Source organism: Nothobranchius furzeri, chromosome 18 (assembly GCF_043380555.1).
Source record: "Nothobranchius furzeri strain GRZ-AD chromosome 18, NfurGRZ-RIMD1, whole genome shotgun sequence".
NCBI classification, from domain to species: domain Eukaryota; kingdom Metazoa; phylum Chordata; class Actinopteri; order Cyprinodontiformes; family Nothobranchiidae; genus Nothobranchius; species Nothobranchius furzeri.
Genome location: NC_091758.1, coordinates 25322321 through 25338240, shown reverse-complemented (window position 1 = coordinate 25338240; position 15920 = coordinate 25322321). Strand labels below are relative to the sequence as shown.

The following is a 15920-nucleotide window of genomic DNA, read 5'->3' as shown; positions in this document are numbered from 1 at the left end:
GGCTGGGGAGAGGACGGTCTGGAGCTCTCTAGTTGGGATGCTGCCCCCGCGACCCAGACCTGGATAAGCGGAGGAAGACGACGACGAGCTTAAATTTGGTCAAAGTGGCCTTAAAAAAGGTCTTTAAAAGTCTTACATTTGGCTCCCTTAAACCTGCAGATACCCTGTAAAATGTACCTGTCCTCTTCCTCCTCTTCACCACAAAAGCTGGCATGCAATTGTATAGACTCCTGAGTAAATTCTTTATCACACAATGGACAGAAAACCTATTAATGACATTTTTTAAAATCAGTGACCAGCAATCAGCCTTAAGTAAACATTAATGATAAACATGAAATGTAATTAAAATATTCTGTATATTGCTTACGTGCATGTTTTAAGTTTGATTTAAAGGGATATTCCACTCTAAGTGAAAATTTGTCTACTGTCTAAATTGGCTCCTGCAAATGTGTTACTTCTTACTTTTCATTTGCAGTCAACATGATTATTGAGCTCAACAGGAATAATTGGTACCATAATATAGTAATTTTACACAGTTTTAAACACAAAATGCTACTACCTCCCATTAACTTACATTGTTTATTCTAATCTAAAGCAGACAGACTGCTGGCAGGTAAGAATTACTGCGCTGGTTAAAACGATCCTTTTCATTCACTTATCCAACTCTGGGGAATACGGCACTTGAAAAAATTTCTGGATCTTTCCCTGACAGAAATCTAGCCCCTCATAACTCGATCCCAGCTCCTGGATGAAACACCGGACATTTTATTCCATGTAGGACCCTAATCCACCTAGCTGTTCCCTTGTTGTAATATTAAATGCGAGGAGTCGTAAAAAGTAGCATAACAAAACAATTTTATGGAATAAACTGCAGCTAGTAGCCTTGAAAAATAACTTACTTGAGCGTCTTGTTGGTTCTGGTCCATTTTGCTGGTGCAGGTGAAACTCCCGCTCCAGATCAGAGCCGGCGAGTTTTAGCCAGGCTGTTAGTGCGCAGATGCGGCAGCCACACAGGAAAATCCAAAGAGCGTCAAAACCATCGACATATAAATATTGGACAATGGGTTTCCATAGGCTCCAATAACACATTTTTGAAGATAAATGGGAGGTGGCCACCACCGCCATTTTGACTGTGTCACAGGTTCCATCAAGCTCAGACAATTCCACAAAAGGGAAGAGAGGTGGAGCTGAGGGTGGGGCTGTAAGGCTGGGATCAACTGACGACACCCGGTTGAACTAGCCACAAGCTAACCTGAAGCTAACACGGAGGTGGGAGCTAAGCTAACGGAGGTAGCAACCTAGCTACAATTGGAGTTAACTGTGCACAACACCAGAGCTTCCGCTGGGGTGAACCGGGTGGAAAGGTTTCCATCCCAGAGCTCCACAAGCCGGCAGCCCACGCAGCAGACAGAAGCCGCGATCAGACAGAGATGCGCCGAGGTGTGGGGAGAACCGGGTGGAAAACATCGGATTCCCTCCAGAGCTCCACAAGCAGACAGCCCGCGCAGCAGACAGAAGCCGCGATCAGACAGAGATGCGCCGAGCTGCCGGGAGACCCAGCCATCAGCCCGCGCAGCAGACAGAAGCCGCGATCAGCCAGAGATACGCCGAGCTGCGGGAAGGGGAGAACCGGGTGGAAAACATCGGTCTCCCGAGAGCTCCAAAAAGCCGATAGTCGGAACCCAGCTCCACCAACATGTTATATTTCAACCCATTTTCTAAAGTGCAGCATTATGTTAAATGCACTGGGTTTTACCCTATTACATTTAAATTTCATGGTTAAACAGTACATGTTAAAATCTAAGCTCAGCTCGGCAGTGACCTAAAATACATACGGTAAATATAATTTTACTTACCGATAAAATGAAGTGGAGACTCCTTGGACGCTCTATTAGTGCAATTAATGCCACAGCAAGTCATTTTGTCCAACAATTGCACAAAAAATATCCAAAAAAGAATACACAAACACAGAGACTCAAAATCCCGGAACAGTTTCCAAGCCAGACCGAGGCTCTACTGAGGCCTTTCCACGGCCTCTGTGGTCACGTGGGTCTGATGCTCATTAATTATACAGAATTTTATGCTTATAATACACTTAAACAGAAGAGTGAGAAAAAAATTCACCCCCCTCAGACTTGTCATGAGTGTAAACTAGATAATTTAAACAAAAAACATGTTTTGGAACCAGGCTGTAAACATGTTTATTTCTGCTGTGAAACTGGTATTTTTAACATGGGAGTCAATGAGGATTTGCTCGCTTCTGACACCAGCTCCCAGCGGATGAGGGTGGAACTGCAATTTATTTCATTTCCGGGTTTGCTTCAATTTTTCACCCGCATTGTGGGGGCTTGGTCAAAACGAGCGCACCTCAAAGAGGTTTGTTCCCGCCCAGTCCCACAAGTCTTTCTATTGGCTGAGCGGTTCTAGGAGATTGTACTTCCAAGTTTTGAGCAAGAGCCAAGAGCAGTCAAAATCCGTGAGAGCAGGGGACAGATTTGTGGGAGGAGTTTTGTTCCGTGCATAGAAAAAGCTGTCACGTGAGAAGACAATACCATTGTAAGAAGGTTAAATCTGAACGCAGAAACAAAGATTTGAAGGAGAACAGAGTGAACTTGAAAGAGAGCAGACATTTTGAGTGCACGCATTACAAGTTTTGAGAGCAATAATATAAAATCTTATTCTCAAATTAAAAAGTCGATCTCTTGATATGAAATTCTGCTCTCAAATTGAAAGTTCAAGTGCTCAATTTCTGGCACTTTAATTCTTCCACGCCTCCAGAGTGCCAAAACTCCCAACAGCCGAGCGAGCAGAATCAGAAACCGAGCGCGCAGAAAGGCTGCCACACGCGCAGTGAGGCTACCGTGCGCATGTTTTCCTCTGCCGTGTGCTCGTTGACCACCGTGCGCACGCAGGTTTGTCACTTGTGCACATCCTTGTGCGCTCACAGACACAGTTTGCTCCCTCTCAGTGTACAAATGACCTCCTCGCCATGTATATTTTCACTCGAGAGGTTCTAACTTCCATGCGCGAGCCCCGTTCGCACGCGCAATGTGGACAGTATGCGTACATGGGTTTTGGCGGGATTCTGACGCCATATAATTGCAACTTTATTTCTTTCACATTTTTCATTTTCACTTTCAAGCACTAAATGACGTTTGATAAAGTGACTGCTTAAAGTATTTTCCTCCAGCCCAGCAAAGAGCTGGTATCATATTAAGCCCTAACAGGTTGGTATAGGACACAAAATCAGTCAGTAAATACAAAAGGATCAAATCAAAGCTTTATTTATAAAGCGCCTTCCGCAACCCTGTCAGGAAGCCCAAGGTGCTGAACATGGTACAGTACAAAGTTAAAGAAAGTGAATAAATCAGAAAATAAAAGCAATTCAAATTACAGATTACAAATTACAAAAAAGGTGAAACATTCTAGTAGAAGACAAATGTATAAAACAAGGGAAAAAGTGAACCAATGAAAACTGAGATAAAATCAACATAAAAGAGGGACAAATTCAAACATGTTCAGGAAACGCCAAGCGGAGGAGGTGGGTTTTTAGGCGACTCAAGGGATGGGTTTGTTGGGTACGATTTAGGGTTGTTATTGAGAAAACTCATGCATCCTGGTAACGTTGTGCTGTAAGAGCTGCGTTAGATCAAAACTACAAAAATTTTAAGCATCAAGTTTGGAAATCGAATGTAATTTTACTAAACTTCACCACTTACATTGCTGCCCAGCGTTTTCAGCCATTACTTAACCATTGTTATTTTTACCATTGTTTTCAATCAATCAATCAATCAATCAATCAATCAATCAAAGCTTTATTTATAAAGCGCCTTCCGCAACCCTGTCAGGAAGCCCAAAGCGCTGAAGCGTTTTGTTTTGTCAAATGATTAAAAATGGTAATCTCATCAATGATTAACTATTGCACTATGAACAGCCTCTTGTTTTCACAAAGTCATCATGTCTGTTCTAAATAATTTATTTAAAAAAAAAAGATTCCTGCTGTTCCTGTTCAGACGAGTACCTAACCAAACATGTTCCAAAAACATTTTCATGTGTTGTGATGAACAGTATCATTTATGCTAAAGTTTATGAATAAAGAGCCCTTCACTAGAACATGTTAAATTACATAATAAAACAAGAGATGTCTAACCTTTGTTTTTGTACAACTGTTGACGAGACATAATACAAAAATAAGCAGAGTGGACCATTTTCAAGGAGGAAGTATGAATGTTTCTGTCATCTCCGCAGCAAGGTCATGAGCAAACACTGTGTAAAGGTAAATTCTTACAAAGAAGCTCCGCCTTTAATGGATTTGTTTCCTCTAGGGTGTGGACAGCAGTAAGAATGAGCATAAAAATATTCAGACAAAGCGATTCCTGAATCTTGTGCACAAAAGGCATATCAAGAGCATCAAATGACTCAAAATACTTTATTTAAAAGAAGGCATTCATCTTTTCTTTTTCATTTGTGAGATCTGAAGAAGGTAAGATAAACTTTTGTATGTATAGAGTAGACAGATGCAGTTCAGAGCTGGTCTGAACAACCTTTGACCTTTGCATTTAGTGTGACTGTATTCTTTGCCTAGATTCAAATTGTCTACATGCCTGCAGCTTTATTAGAAACAGTATTTAAAATAAATCGAGCTGACACACAGATAACATTTTTAATTTATGTTGCAATGACGCTCCTAATTAAATATGAAGAAAAGAAATAACATAAGCTCCCAGTTTTTCCTTGTCAACTTTTTTTATTTCCTCCTTTTGGAAAAATAAAAACTAAGTAAAAAAAATCTTTTTTTCACACTTTGGCTGGCAAAGATAAATTATTTTTACAATGATTGGTAAAGCTCAAAAAAGTTTGTTTCAGCAATTCAACTTAAAAGGTGAAACTATAATATGACACAGACTCATTATATGTAAATTCAGATATTTTAAACCTTTATTTGTTATATTTGTGATAATTATGGCTTACAGCTTAGGAAAACCCCAAATTCAAAATTTTACATTTAGAACATTGTGAAAAAGATTCAGTATACTCAACGTGTCACACTCTAATCAGATCAATTAATCAAAAACACCTGCAAAGGGTTCCTGAGCCTTTAGATGGTCTCTCAGTCTGAGTTGAATTACTGAAATAAAGTCCACTTGTATTAACAAACACAATATACATCTAAATGATAACGTGTAGAACATTTGACCTATTGAACATTTTATGTGTAATATGACTTTAATATGGATGTTTCTCCACTAGGATTGTAAAAAAAAAATAATCTTGAACTTTGAACAATTTTTTATTGTCTGGATCATTGTCTGTCGTTACCGGAAGACCAGGGTGGATCAAAAGCAGCGGAAAATTTGCTATCTGTAAACTCATAAAGAAAACTGGAACAAACCATATGGCGAGCAGGAGGTGGGGATGCAGAAAACATGATTTTGTTGAAACATGATGCTTCACAAAGTCATCATGTTTTTTTCCTCATCATCTGTTTTCATCATCATCTTGTTTTCACAAAGTCATCATGTCTGTTGTAAATAATTTATAAAAAAAAATATTCCTTCTGTTCCTGTTCAGATGAGTACCTAACCAAACCTGCTCCAAAGACATTTTCATGTGTTTTGATGAACAGTATCATTTATGCTAAAGGTTAAGAATAAAGAGCCCTTCACTAGAACATGTTAAATTACATAATAAAAGAAGAGATGTCTAACCTTCATTTTTGTACAACTGTTGACGAGACATAATACAAAAATAAGCAAAGTGGACCATTTTCAAGGAGGAAGTATGACTGTTTCCGTCATCTCCGCAGCCAGGTCATGAGCAAACACTGTGTAAAGGTTAACTCTTACGAAGAACCTCCGCCTTTAATGGATTTGTTTCCTCTAGGGTGTGGACAGCAGTGGGAATGAGCATAAAAATATTCCGATTAAGCCATTCCTGCATCTAAACTTTTGTGTGTATACAGAGTAGACAGATGCAGTTCAGAGCTGGTCTGAACAGCCTTTGACCTTTGCATTTAGTGTGACTGTATTCTTTGCCTGGATTCAAATTGTCTAGATTCCTGCAGCTTTATTAGAAACAGTATTTAAAATAAATCAAGCTGACACACAGATAACTTTTTTAATTTATGTTGCAATGAAGCTCCTAACTAAATATGAAGAAAAGAAATAACATAAGCTCCCAGTTTTTCCTTGTCAACTTTTTTTATTTCCTCCTTTTGGAAAAATAAAAACTAAGTTAAAAAAAGCTTTTTTTCACTCTTTGGCTGGCAAAGATAAATTATTTTTATAATGATTGGTGAAGCTCAAAAAAATTATTTGTTTCAGCAATTCAACTTAAAAGGTGAAACTATAATATGACACAGACTCGTTATATGCAAAGCCAGATATTTTAAAGTGGGTTCCTGAGCCTTTAGATGGTCTCTCAGTCTAAGTTGAATTACTGAAATAAAGTCCACTTGTATTAACAAACACAATATACATCTAAATGATAATGTGTAGAACATTTGACCTATTGAACATTTTATGTGTAATATGACTTTAATATGGATGTTTCTCCACTAGGATTGTAAAAAACAAATCTTGAACATTGAACAATTTTTTTATTGTCTGGATCATTGTCTGCTGTTTAAAAAGTATTTTGGGGAAATTAAGCTGTAGGTTTAATTCTGCTCAATGTGGACGAGAAAATGTATCAAATTTCATTTTCTTGGACGCTCATCTCTATTACCTGTTACAAAACTTTGTTTGATGGTTTTCTGTTAACCCAATTGAGCAGCATGTGCCTCTGTAAGAAGGAAGAATGACCTTTTAACCAGTACCTCTTCATAGACCATAACCAGTCACAAACATAAATCTCTTTTTAGTTTTAAATTGGAATGTATTAGTTTTAAACAAAATAAGAATCCGCACACTTCGATCTGCGATGTAGGAGTTTACTGGTCAAGCTTTCGGTCAGAGACCTTCATTCATTCCTGATGAAGGTTTCTGACTGAAAGCTTGACCAATAAACTCCTACATTGCAGATTGAAGTGTGCGGATTCTTATTTTGTTTATTCCAATTTTTGATCCAGCACCTTTCCCAGACGAGCGGTGACTCCTTCTACTCAATGTACGAGTTTAAAAAAATGTTCTTCACCACTGTATACATGTTCATTTGCATGGTGCAACACTAAACTGTAAAAATAAATTAAACTTTTAAAGAGCAAGTCACCCCAAATAAATTTTTTTGCTGATAAACTATATAAATGAGTGTCTAATCATGCTGCAGACACTCATAGTCAATTATTTGACACTTCAATGCACTTTCGTAAAACTTTAAATATTCTGCCTAAAACTGTCATTGTTGTGCCATCGTCAGGTAAAAACTCTGCACTGCATTTGAATTTAAATCTGCCTTTGCTATTGGCTAATTGGTACACTATGATGTTGGCTGGTACCATTTGATGTCACAATGTCATTGTGAGCTTGTGTGTGTGTATTTGTTAGCGGCTCCCCCCTCTCGGTCTGCCAGGCGACAGCATTTGTTTCACTTTTCAAACAGGAAGTGGGAGTTGAGTAAGACTCTGGTAGGGGTTGACTTGCTCTTTAATTTACCCCCCTTAGCGTGTTAGTAAGATCATGCCACTTAATGGCATGCAAGTAGTTCAAAGGACATCAATTGTCCAACACTCATTCTTTTTTATATTCATAAAGAGAAATTAGACAATCAAGAATGTATCATAATTTATTTTTAACATTTTATTTATTATTACTCATGTGATATTAAAATAAACAGAAAAAATACACATTTTTCTGTGATAATATCAGATGGAAATGTAATTAGAGTTAACAGATTAGCTCAGTTTATATATACTAAAATATAATGTACAAATAATCAGGATGTTATTATTGTTGGTATTAGCCACTGATTTAAGTTGTAAACTTTCTTGTTATTATTATCATATCTCAGTAACAATCTTCCCATTTATAAACTATATACCTATATCTCTCTCTCTGTGTGTGTGTGTGTGTGTGTGTGTGTGTGTGTGTGTGTGTGTGTGTGTGTGTGTGTGTGTCTGTGTGTGTGTGTGTGTGTGTGTGTGTGTGTGTGTGTGTGTGTGTGTGTGTGTGTGTGTGTGTGAATATATAGTCTGGCCACTTACCATTGATGGCTCTGAGCCGTAGGTCAGGATCTATGGTTGTCTTTTAAACTGTCACCTCCATGCTATTTGATAACGAATAATGTGACGTACTCACCACTATGGATGTCAGTCAATGAAGCAGTCCATCAAAGAAGTTGCAAATACATCCTTTTCCTAAATAAACTTAAGAACCTCTATCTGCTCTTGACAAAGAAAAGCCCAAGTCAAAAAAGTTGATGCCAAATGTGGTATTAATTCAGAATAGCTCTATTTAAATGTGGCATTGATTTTATTTCAACTAGTTGTCTAAAAGAAGGGGCAGCAGTAGCTCAACAGGTTGAGCGGGTTGTCCAGTAATCAAAAGGTTGCAGGTTCGAGCCCAGCTCCGGGATGTGTCCTTGGGCAAGACACCTAACCCACCTTGCCTGCTGGTGGTGGTCGGAGGGACCGGTGGCGCCAGTGCTCAGCAGCCTCACCTCTGTCAGTGCGCCCCATGGCAGCTGTGGCTACATCATAGCTCATCACCATCAGTGTGTGAATGTGTGTGTGTGAATGGATGAATGATACACTTTAGTGTAAAGCCCTTTGGAGTCCTTACTCTGAGAGGCGCCATACAAGTGTGGGTCATTTATCATTAATATGCTGATGCTCAATCGTTTTAACAATGACTTCATCCTGGCTTTTCTCTTTTATGTGCCCTTTCCAGGTCAGAGTATGACAACTACTACGACTAACAAAATCCTGCGACCCCTTTTCACCACTGTGTTCATTGTCATGGTCTTCATAATTATATTTATGTTATATGTAAAACCATCCAGCAATTTTTCATATAATCAAGTGGAGCCAACGTCTTTAAAAAATGGAGCCAAGAGAGTTCCAAAAACCAATACAAGCCTGACCATTGTACTGGTTTGGCATTGGCCATTTGGACAGACTTTCAAACTGGATAATTGCAGCTCTGCCTTCAACATCAAAGACTGTTTCATCACAGCAGACAAAAACTTGTACAACAGATCACATGGAGTCATCTTTCACCACCGAGACATCGCCAGGGACCTCTCCAATCTGCCACAACAGCAACGGCCACCATTCCAGAAGTGGATATGGATGAACTTAGAGTCCCCGTCACATTCACCCCAGCTTTCTGGAATCAATAATTTATTCAACGTGACTCTCAACTACCGTCAGGATTCTGACATTAAAGGAACTTATGGCATCATTGTTCCAACCAAAACTGCAGAGAACTTTGTACCCCCAAAAAAAGACAAATTGGTCTGCTGGATTGTGAGTAACTGGAACCCGGGACATCGCCGGGTTCAGTATTTCAATGAATTGCACAAACACATTGAGATTCACACATATGGACAAGCCTTTAGGAACAAAATTTCTGGTGAAGATTACATGTCCATCATGACCAGCTGTAAGTTTTATTTGTCTTTTGAGAACTCCATCCACAAAGATTACATTACTGAAAAAATGTACAATCCACTTGCTGTGGGAACAGTGCCAGTAGTTCTTGGGACATCCAGACAGAACTATGAAAACTTTATTCAAGGAGATTCCTTCATTCACGTGGATGACTTTAAATCACCCAAGGAGCTGGCGGAGTACCTGCTGATCGCAAACAAGAATGAACAAATGTATCTGGGATTTTTTAAGTGGAGGCAGAACTTTAAATCACACAATTATGGTTCCTGGTCAATGCGCACGTGCCATGCGTGTGAATACTTGCAAAAGCACAAGGAGTACAAGGCAATCAATGATCTTAACAAGTGGTATTGGGGATAATGGTGCTCCTAGAGCTTGTGCAGCAGCTATCGTGTTTTATGACGTGGTTTACAGTCAAAACAAAATGTGGTTCTTGAGGTTGACCCCTCTAAAAACAGTCTGAAACTAAGTCATGTGATCTGACATGAATAGTTTGAAGAACAATAATCTGCCATGCCATTATAATGCTTGAGATAGACACTGACACACAATTCTTTTTGCAACCTCATTCAGATCTTTTTTCACTTCTAGAACTTGATTTAAAGGCTAATTTCTGAACCTTGTATTTCATAGTGGAATGCACGGACTTAATTTAACTATTATTAGGCAAATTAATAATAATAACGCACACACACAGTATGGTCTTTTGGTTTTAATTGCCCTTAATTGTTGATTTGCTCTAGCTTGAACACTTGAATAATAGGCTCCATGAGGTTTATTTGTCCTTTTTTTTAAATAAAAAAAATTTAAAAATGCTCCAGTCCAAGCGGATTGATAATGCAACACCTCAGACAAACTACTATGCATATTAAATCATTTTTCTAACCATTTACATCTTAGTTGTGCTTTCCTCAAACATGACTGGAAACAGCTATTTATACATTTTTGCACATTATTAAGCCATAGATGTTTGTTGCTATTGTAGCAACTGAAATATGCTGCAGTTGCATGGTCTAAGGCAGGGGTGTCAAACTCAAATTCACACCGGGCCGAAATGAAAATCTGGGACGAAGTCGCGGGCCAAACTTAATATTTTTTTAAAAAGTGACCGCAAATTTGCACATTTTCTTTATCAACATATTTAGAACCTTTTAATTTGGAAACAAACTTATTTTTGCATTAACACTGAATGTGGAATAACCAAATAACACACAAGCAAGTCAATTTTAAATAAAACACATCATTGGTATTCATTACTTGTGGTATATTCAGCATTTTTAAAATCTATTCAGGATTTATGTTTTCTTGTTATTTGTTCATTTTTCTTTTTATTCTCCTTTTTTTCTCCTGTAATACGTGTCATTGCTGCTGTGGCATCTAGCTTTCCCCACTGAGGAACAATAAAGGGATTTTCTATTCTATTCATCTATCTGCAGCCTTTCCACTTCCTGTTTACTGTAGGTTAAATATTTTCTCACGGGCCATCAACAAAATAAAATATCATTTTATCTTAAATGAAAATGCAACATCTCACCTGTTAACTTTCATGTTTTGGAGCAGAAAAAGAACATAAAACCAACATATTTAAAGCTCAGTTTGCTCCACTGGTTTACTGTGATGCTCACCTGTTCCAGCCAGATACCTGCATCATGGGGTTGATCTGAGCTGAGGAGGAGACTCCTGTTGTTTTGTTCATCTTCATCATAATAATGACAACATTAAATGACAACAGGTGCTCACATAGGTTTGTGCTGATGAACATGTCTGAGCAGCTTGACCACGTTGTTGTGTGTTGGGGAGGAAAAAAAAGAACGACAGCAGCCACAGAGTCGGGCTGGTTTGAGCGTGTCGCTGCTCGTTGGAGTTATGATAAATGATAATGATAAATGACCCGCACTTGTATAGCGCCTCTCAGAGTAAGGACTCCAAAGCGCTTTACACTACAGTGTATCATTCATCCATTCACACACTCATTCACACACTGATGGTGATGAGCTACAATGTAGCCACAGCTGCCCTGGGGCGCACTGACAGAGGCGAGGCTGCCGAGCACAGGCGCCACCGGTCCCTCCGGTCCCACCCATCAGCAGGCAAGGTGGGTTAAGTGTCTTTCCCAAGGACACAACAGCAGAATTCTCTGTCCGGAGCCAGGATCGAACCTGCAACCTTCCGATTACTGGACAACCCGCTCAACCTGTTGAGCTACTGCTGCCCCAGTCTGTCAGCTCTGTCTGGAAGTTAGTTGGAAAACTTTCTCTTTCAGTTGTGAACACATTACTGAGCGGTTAAAATATCTGTTTCTGGGCTTCAACATCGGCAAATAGCTGAGTAAACTCGGCACTGAGTGAGAGGAGTGTTTAGTTTGTCTGAGGTCTAGTCCACACGTAGCCGGGTTTTTTTTAAACGAATATCCGCCCCTCCAAAAACTTGCATCCACACAACCTTGTTTAAAAAAATAACTCTGTCCACACGTACCCGGATAAATACGTTGTTAAGGACATGCCAGACCTGTAGGCGGCAGTACTTCCCCCGAATTGAAGCCAGTCAGCGCCGTCTTCCCCAAGGAGCAGTAATTCCGCTTGCAAAAACAAACAAGCAAAAAGCGCTTGGACAATTGATAAAGCGAGCGCAGCTCTGAGGGCATCCATGCTGTCGGCTAGTGTAAACACAGGTCGCACACGTGATGTCAGCATTTTTTGTCGCGGAAAGTGACGTTGCGGACCTTAAAACTCCAGTTTTGTCTGTCCACACGCAGACACCCAAAACGGAGAAAACGCTGATCTTCACTTTGGCCCGAGTTTTTAAAAAGATCCGTTTTCGTGTGAAAAAACTCAATTTTCGTGTGGATGACAGACCAAAACATAGAAAAATATCTACGTTTTGGCAGATCCCCGGATACGTGTGGACAGGGCCTGAGACAGCGGAGCTGCAGACACCGGAGCTCTTTGTGAAAAAACACAAAGGAGGGGGCTTTTCGGCTCCGTGCAAACGCCACAAATCATCATGGGAGCTGTAGTCTTTGCGGTAAAATCAGCCAGCGGGTCAGCTTTAATAATAATAATAATAATACATTGAACTTATATAGCGCTTTTCTAGACACCCAAAGACGCTTTCACACACTCACATTCACACACTGCTAGTGATGGTAAGCTACTTGTAGCCACAGCCACCCTGGGGAGGTCTGACAGAGGCGAGGCTGCCATTTGGCGCCGTCGGCCCCTCTGACCACCACTAACACAGGCAAGTTGGGTTTCGTTTCGTTTTATTGAGATCCTCATTAGCTTCTGCCTAAGTGCAGATGCTAGTCTTCCTGGGGTCTCATACATTTTCATACAATTGTTTACATAAGATAATACCCTATACACACACACACACACACACACACACACACACACACACACACACACACACACACACACACACACACACACACACATTCACGCACACACATCCCTAATTCACATAATACCAGTAGATCAAGATGAAATCACATATCTAGATCAAAATTACATATATAAGCTAATATCGGGAAAGGAGTTAATCACACCAATAAAGATTGAAAATAAAATCTAACAGAATGGTGACATCATGTCCATTGATTCGTATCATAGTTCATCGATATCCAGTATTCGACCTCAACCCCAGATTCTCAATCCTTCGTTGCAGAGTTAATAGTCACTATACAATTAAATGTGTAAACAAAAAATTTTTCAGTTTCTTCTGAAAAGAAATATTACTTTCAAAAATTAAAAATCTAGGTAATGCATTCCATGCAAGCATAGCTTTATAGTAAAAAGATAGTTGAATTTGATTTGTTCTACTGCGTGGTAAAACACATTTCATCTCAATTATCTGTTGTGTATTATAAGTATGATTATCTGAAAAAAAACAATAATTTGCTATGTATAATTTTTGGTGTTTTTGTAATTATTATTTTCCTCACAGTTGTTACCAAGAAACACTTCAATCTACTCTTCACATCAAGCCAAGCAAATTTTTCATGCATGGTTCCCACATTCGTTCTGTAAGGGCAGCCTAAAACAATACGAGCAGCTTTATTTTGTGCTACTTGTAGCTTATGCAAATTATTTTCACTTGTACTGGACCAAATAATAGATGCTTGATCTACACAAGAAAGCACTAATTATTGAACAAGGCATTTAAGTAAATATTGTGGTATAAATTTGCAACAAAATTTAATTATGCCCATACCTCTCCCCATTTTGCGTAAAACATAATTAATCTGGCTTGTCCATGATAATTTACAATCAACTATTACTCCCAGTAATTTTACTTCTTCTAGTTGTTCCATTACGTTGTTACTCAGGGTTAAATGTAACTTTGGCATCGTCTGTAAAGTATGTTTGGAGCCAACTACCATGCATTTAGTTTTTCCTGCATTAATCACTAATTTGTTAGCAGTTATCCACTGCTTGACTGTTCTTAACTCTCTATTTAATATTTCATTCAATGCACTCTCCGTATATGCTGAAGCTAAAACAGTAATGTCATCTGCATATACTGCTGTAGTTGCATGTTGCAGCACCCACGGAAAATAATTAAAAAAAAATAGAAAACAAAAGAGGTCGCAAACAACTTCCCTGTGGAAGACCACATTCCATCAGACCCTTTTCAGAAAAACTGCCATTGAAATAAAATTGATATTCTCTGTCAGTAAGATAACTTTTAGTCCAGTTAAGAGCAGATGTATGAAATCCATAGTGTTTAAGTTTTTGTAATAAAATATCATGATCTAAAACATCAAAAGCCACACTTAAATCAAGAAATATAGAACCAAGTAGCTTATTATTATCTATAGTCCCTAAGCAATAATCAGTTATTTGAATAAGTGCAGTAGTGGTTGAGTGATTTGTTTTGTAAGCATGTTGATATTTTGTGTTCAATTCATTTACCTCAAAATAATCTTGAATTTGGTCATATGCCATTTTTTCCATGATTTTACTTAAAGCTGGTAGCAAACTTATTGGTTGACTGCTTTGACCAGACAGTGGTTCTCTATTGTTCTTAATTAAAGGTATTATTTTTGCTGTTTTCCATTGAGATGGGAAAATACCTTGTTTAAAACTTCCATTCATTATATGAACAATAGGACATGAAATAAAATCTTCTACTAACTTTAACCATTTTATATCAATATTATCTATGCCAGATGGTTTATTTTTACTTTTTAATATTATCTCCTCAACCTTGTCTTCAGTCACTTTATCAAATTGAAATTGGCAGTTTTTATTTAACATTTTTTTTGTTTAATTAGTTGATAGGAAATATTTTGGTTTGACTATTTTCCATAGAATCTTGCAACAACTTAATTTTATTAGTTAAAAACTGGTTTAAATAATTAGCAATTTCTGTTAGTTTAGTGAGATAAGTTCCCCCTACATCCAAAAAAGTTGGAGCTGACCTATTACGCCTACCCATAATTTCATTCAATGTACCCCATAATCTTGCACTATCCGATTTTGCTTCAGTTAGTCTTTTTTGATAATACAACCGTTTTTTATGATTATTTAATTTAGTTACAAAGTTATGATACTCTTTCCAATTATCTGGACTATTAGTTTTTACTGCTTCATTTTTAAGTTTATCCCTCTGCTTCATATATTCTTTTAATTCTTCATCCAACCATGGAGCAGATACCCTTCTCACTGCACGTTTCCTTATAGGAACAGGTCTGTCTAACACCTTTGTGAACAATTCATTGAAAACTACTACTGCTTGGTGGAACACTGGACCAGCTCTATACCCTTAGGGGGATCCTGGAGGGTGCGTGGGAATTTTCCCAACCAGTCTACATGTGTTTTGTGGATTTGGAGATGGCGTTTGACCGCATCGCTCGGGGGGCCCTGTGGGGGGTACTCCGGGAGTATGGGGTACCAGGCCCTCTAATACGGGCTGTTAGGTCCCTGTATGACCGGTGTCAGAGCTTGGTCCGCATTGCCGGCAGTAAGTTGAGCTCGTTCCCAGTGAGATTAGGACTCCGCCAAGGCTGCCCTTTGTCACCGATTCTGTTCATAACCTTTATGGACAGGATTTCAAAGCGCAGCCAAGGTGTGGAGGGCATCCGTTTTGGTGGCCTGAGGATCAGGTCTCTGCTTTTTGTAGATGATGTGGTCCTGTTGACTTCATTAGAACGTGATCTTCAGCTTTCACTGGAGCGGTTCACAGCTGAGTATGAAGCAGCTGGGATGAGAATCAGCTCCTCTAAATCTGAGACCATGGTCTTGATTCGGAAAAGGGTAGAATGCCTTATCTGGGTCATGGATGAGGTCCTGCCCCAAGTGGAGGAGTTTAAGTATCTCGGGGTCTTGTTCACGAGTGAGGGAAAACTGGAGCGTGAGATCGATAGGCGGAT

General features: G+C 39.0%; 2 protein-coding genes across 4 annotated transcripts in view; both read left to right on the top strand.

Annotated features, from left to right (window-relative positions):
* Positions 1-4345: 4345 nt before the first annotated feature.
* Positions 4346-10976, top strand: LOC107392154 (4-galactosyl-N-acetylglucosaminide 3-alpha-L-fucosyltransferase 9). The gene is made up of 2 exons (XM_015969774.3): positions 4346-4483; positions 8826-10976. Exon 2 carries the CDS (start codon positions 8834-8836, stop codon positions 9905-9907), a length of 1074 nt encoding a protein of 357 aa, XP_015825260.3. The 5' UTR covers positions 4346-4483; positions 8826-8833; the 3' UTR covers positions 9908-10976.
* The window catches only part of fhl5 (four and a half LIM domains 5), a 30683-nt gene continuing 19156 nt past the window's right edge, over positions 4394-15920 (top strand). For 2 of the 3 annotated variants that reach the window (XM_070546857.1, XM_070546855.1), the window contains exon 1: positions 4394-4483. The gene's annotated coding sequence lies outside the window, so the exon portion shown is untranslated. The remainder of the gene's footprint in view (positions 4484-15920) is intronic. The other variant, XM_070546856.1, reaches the window with a different exon arrangement.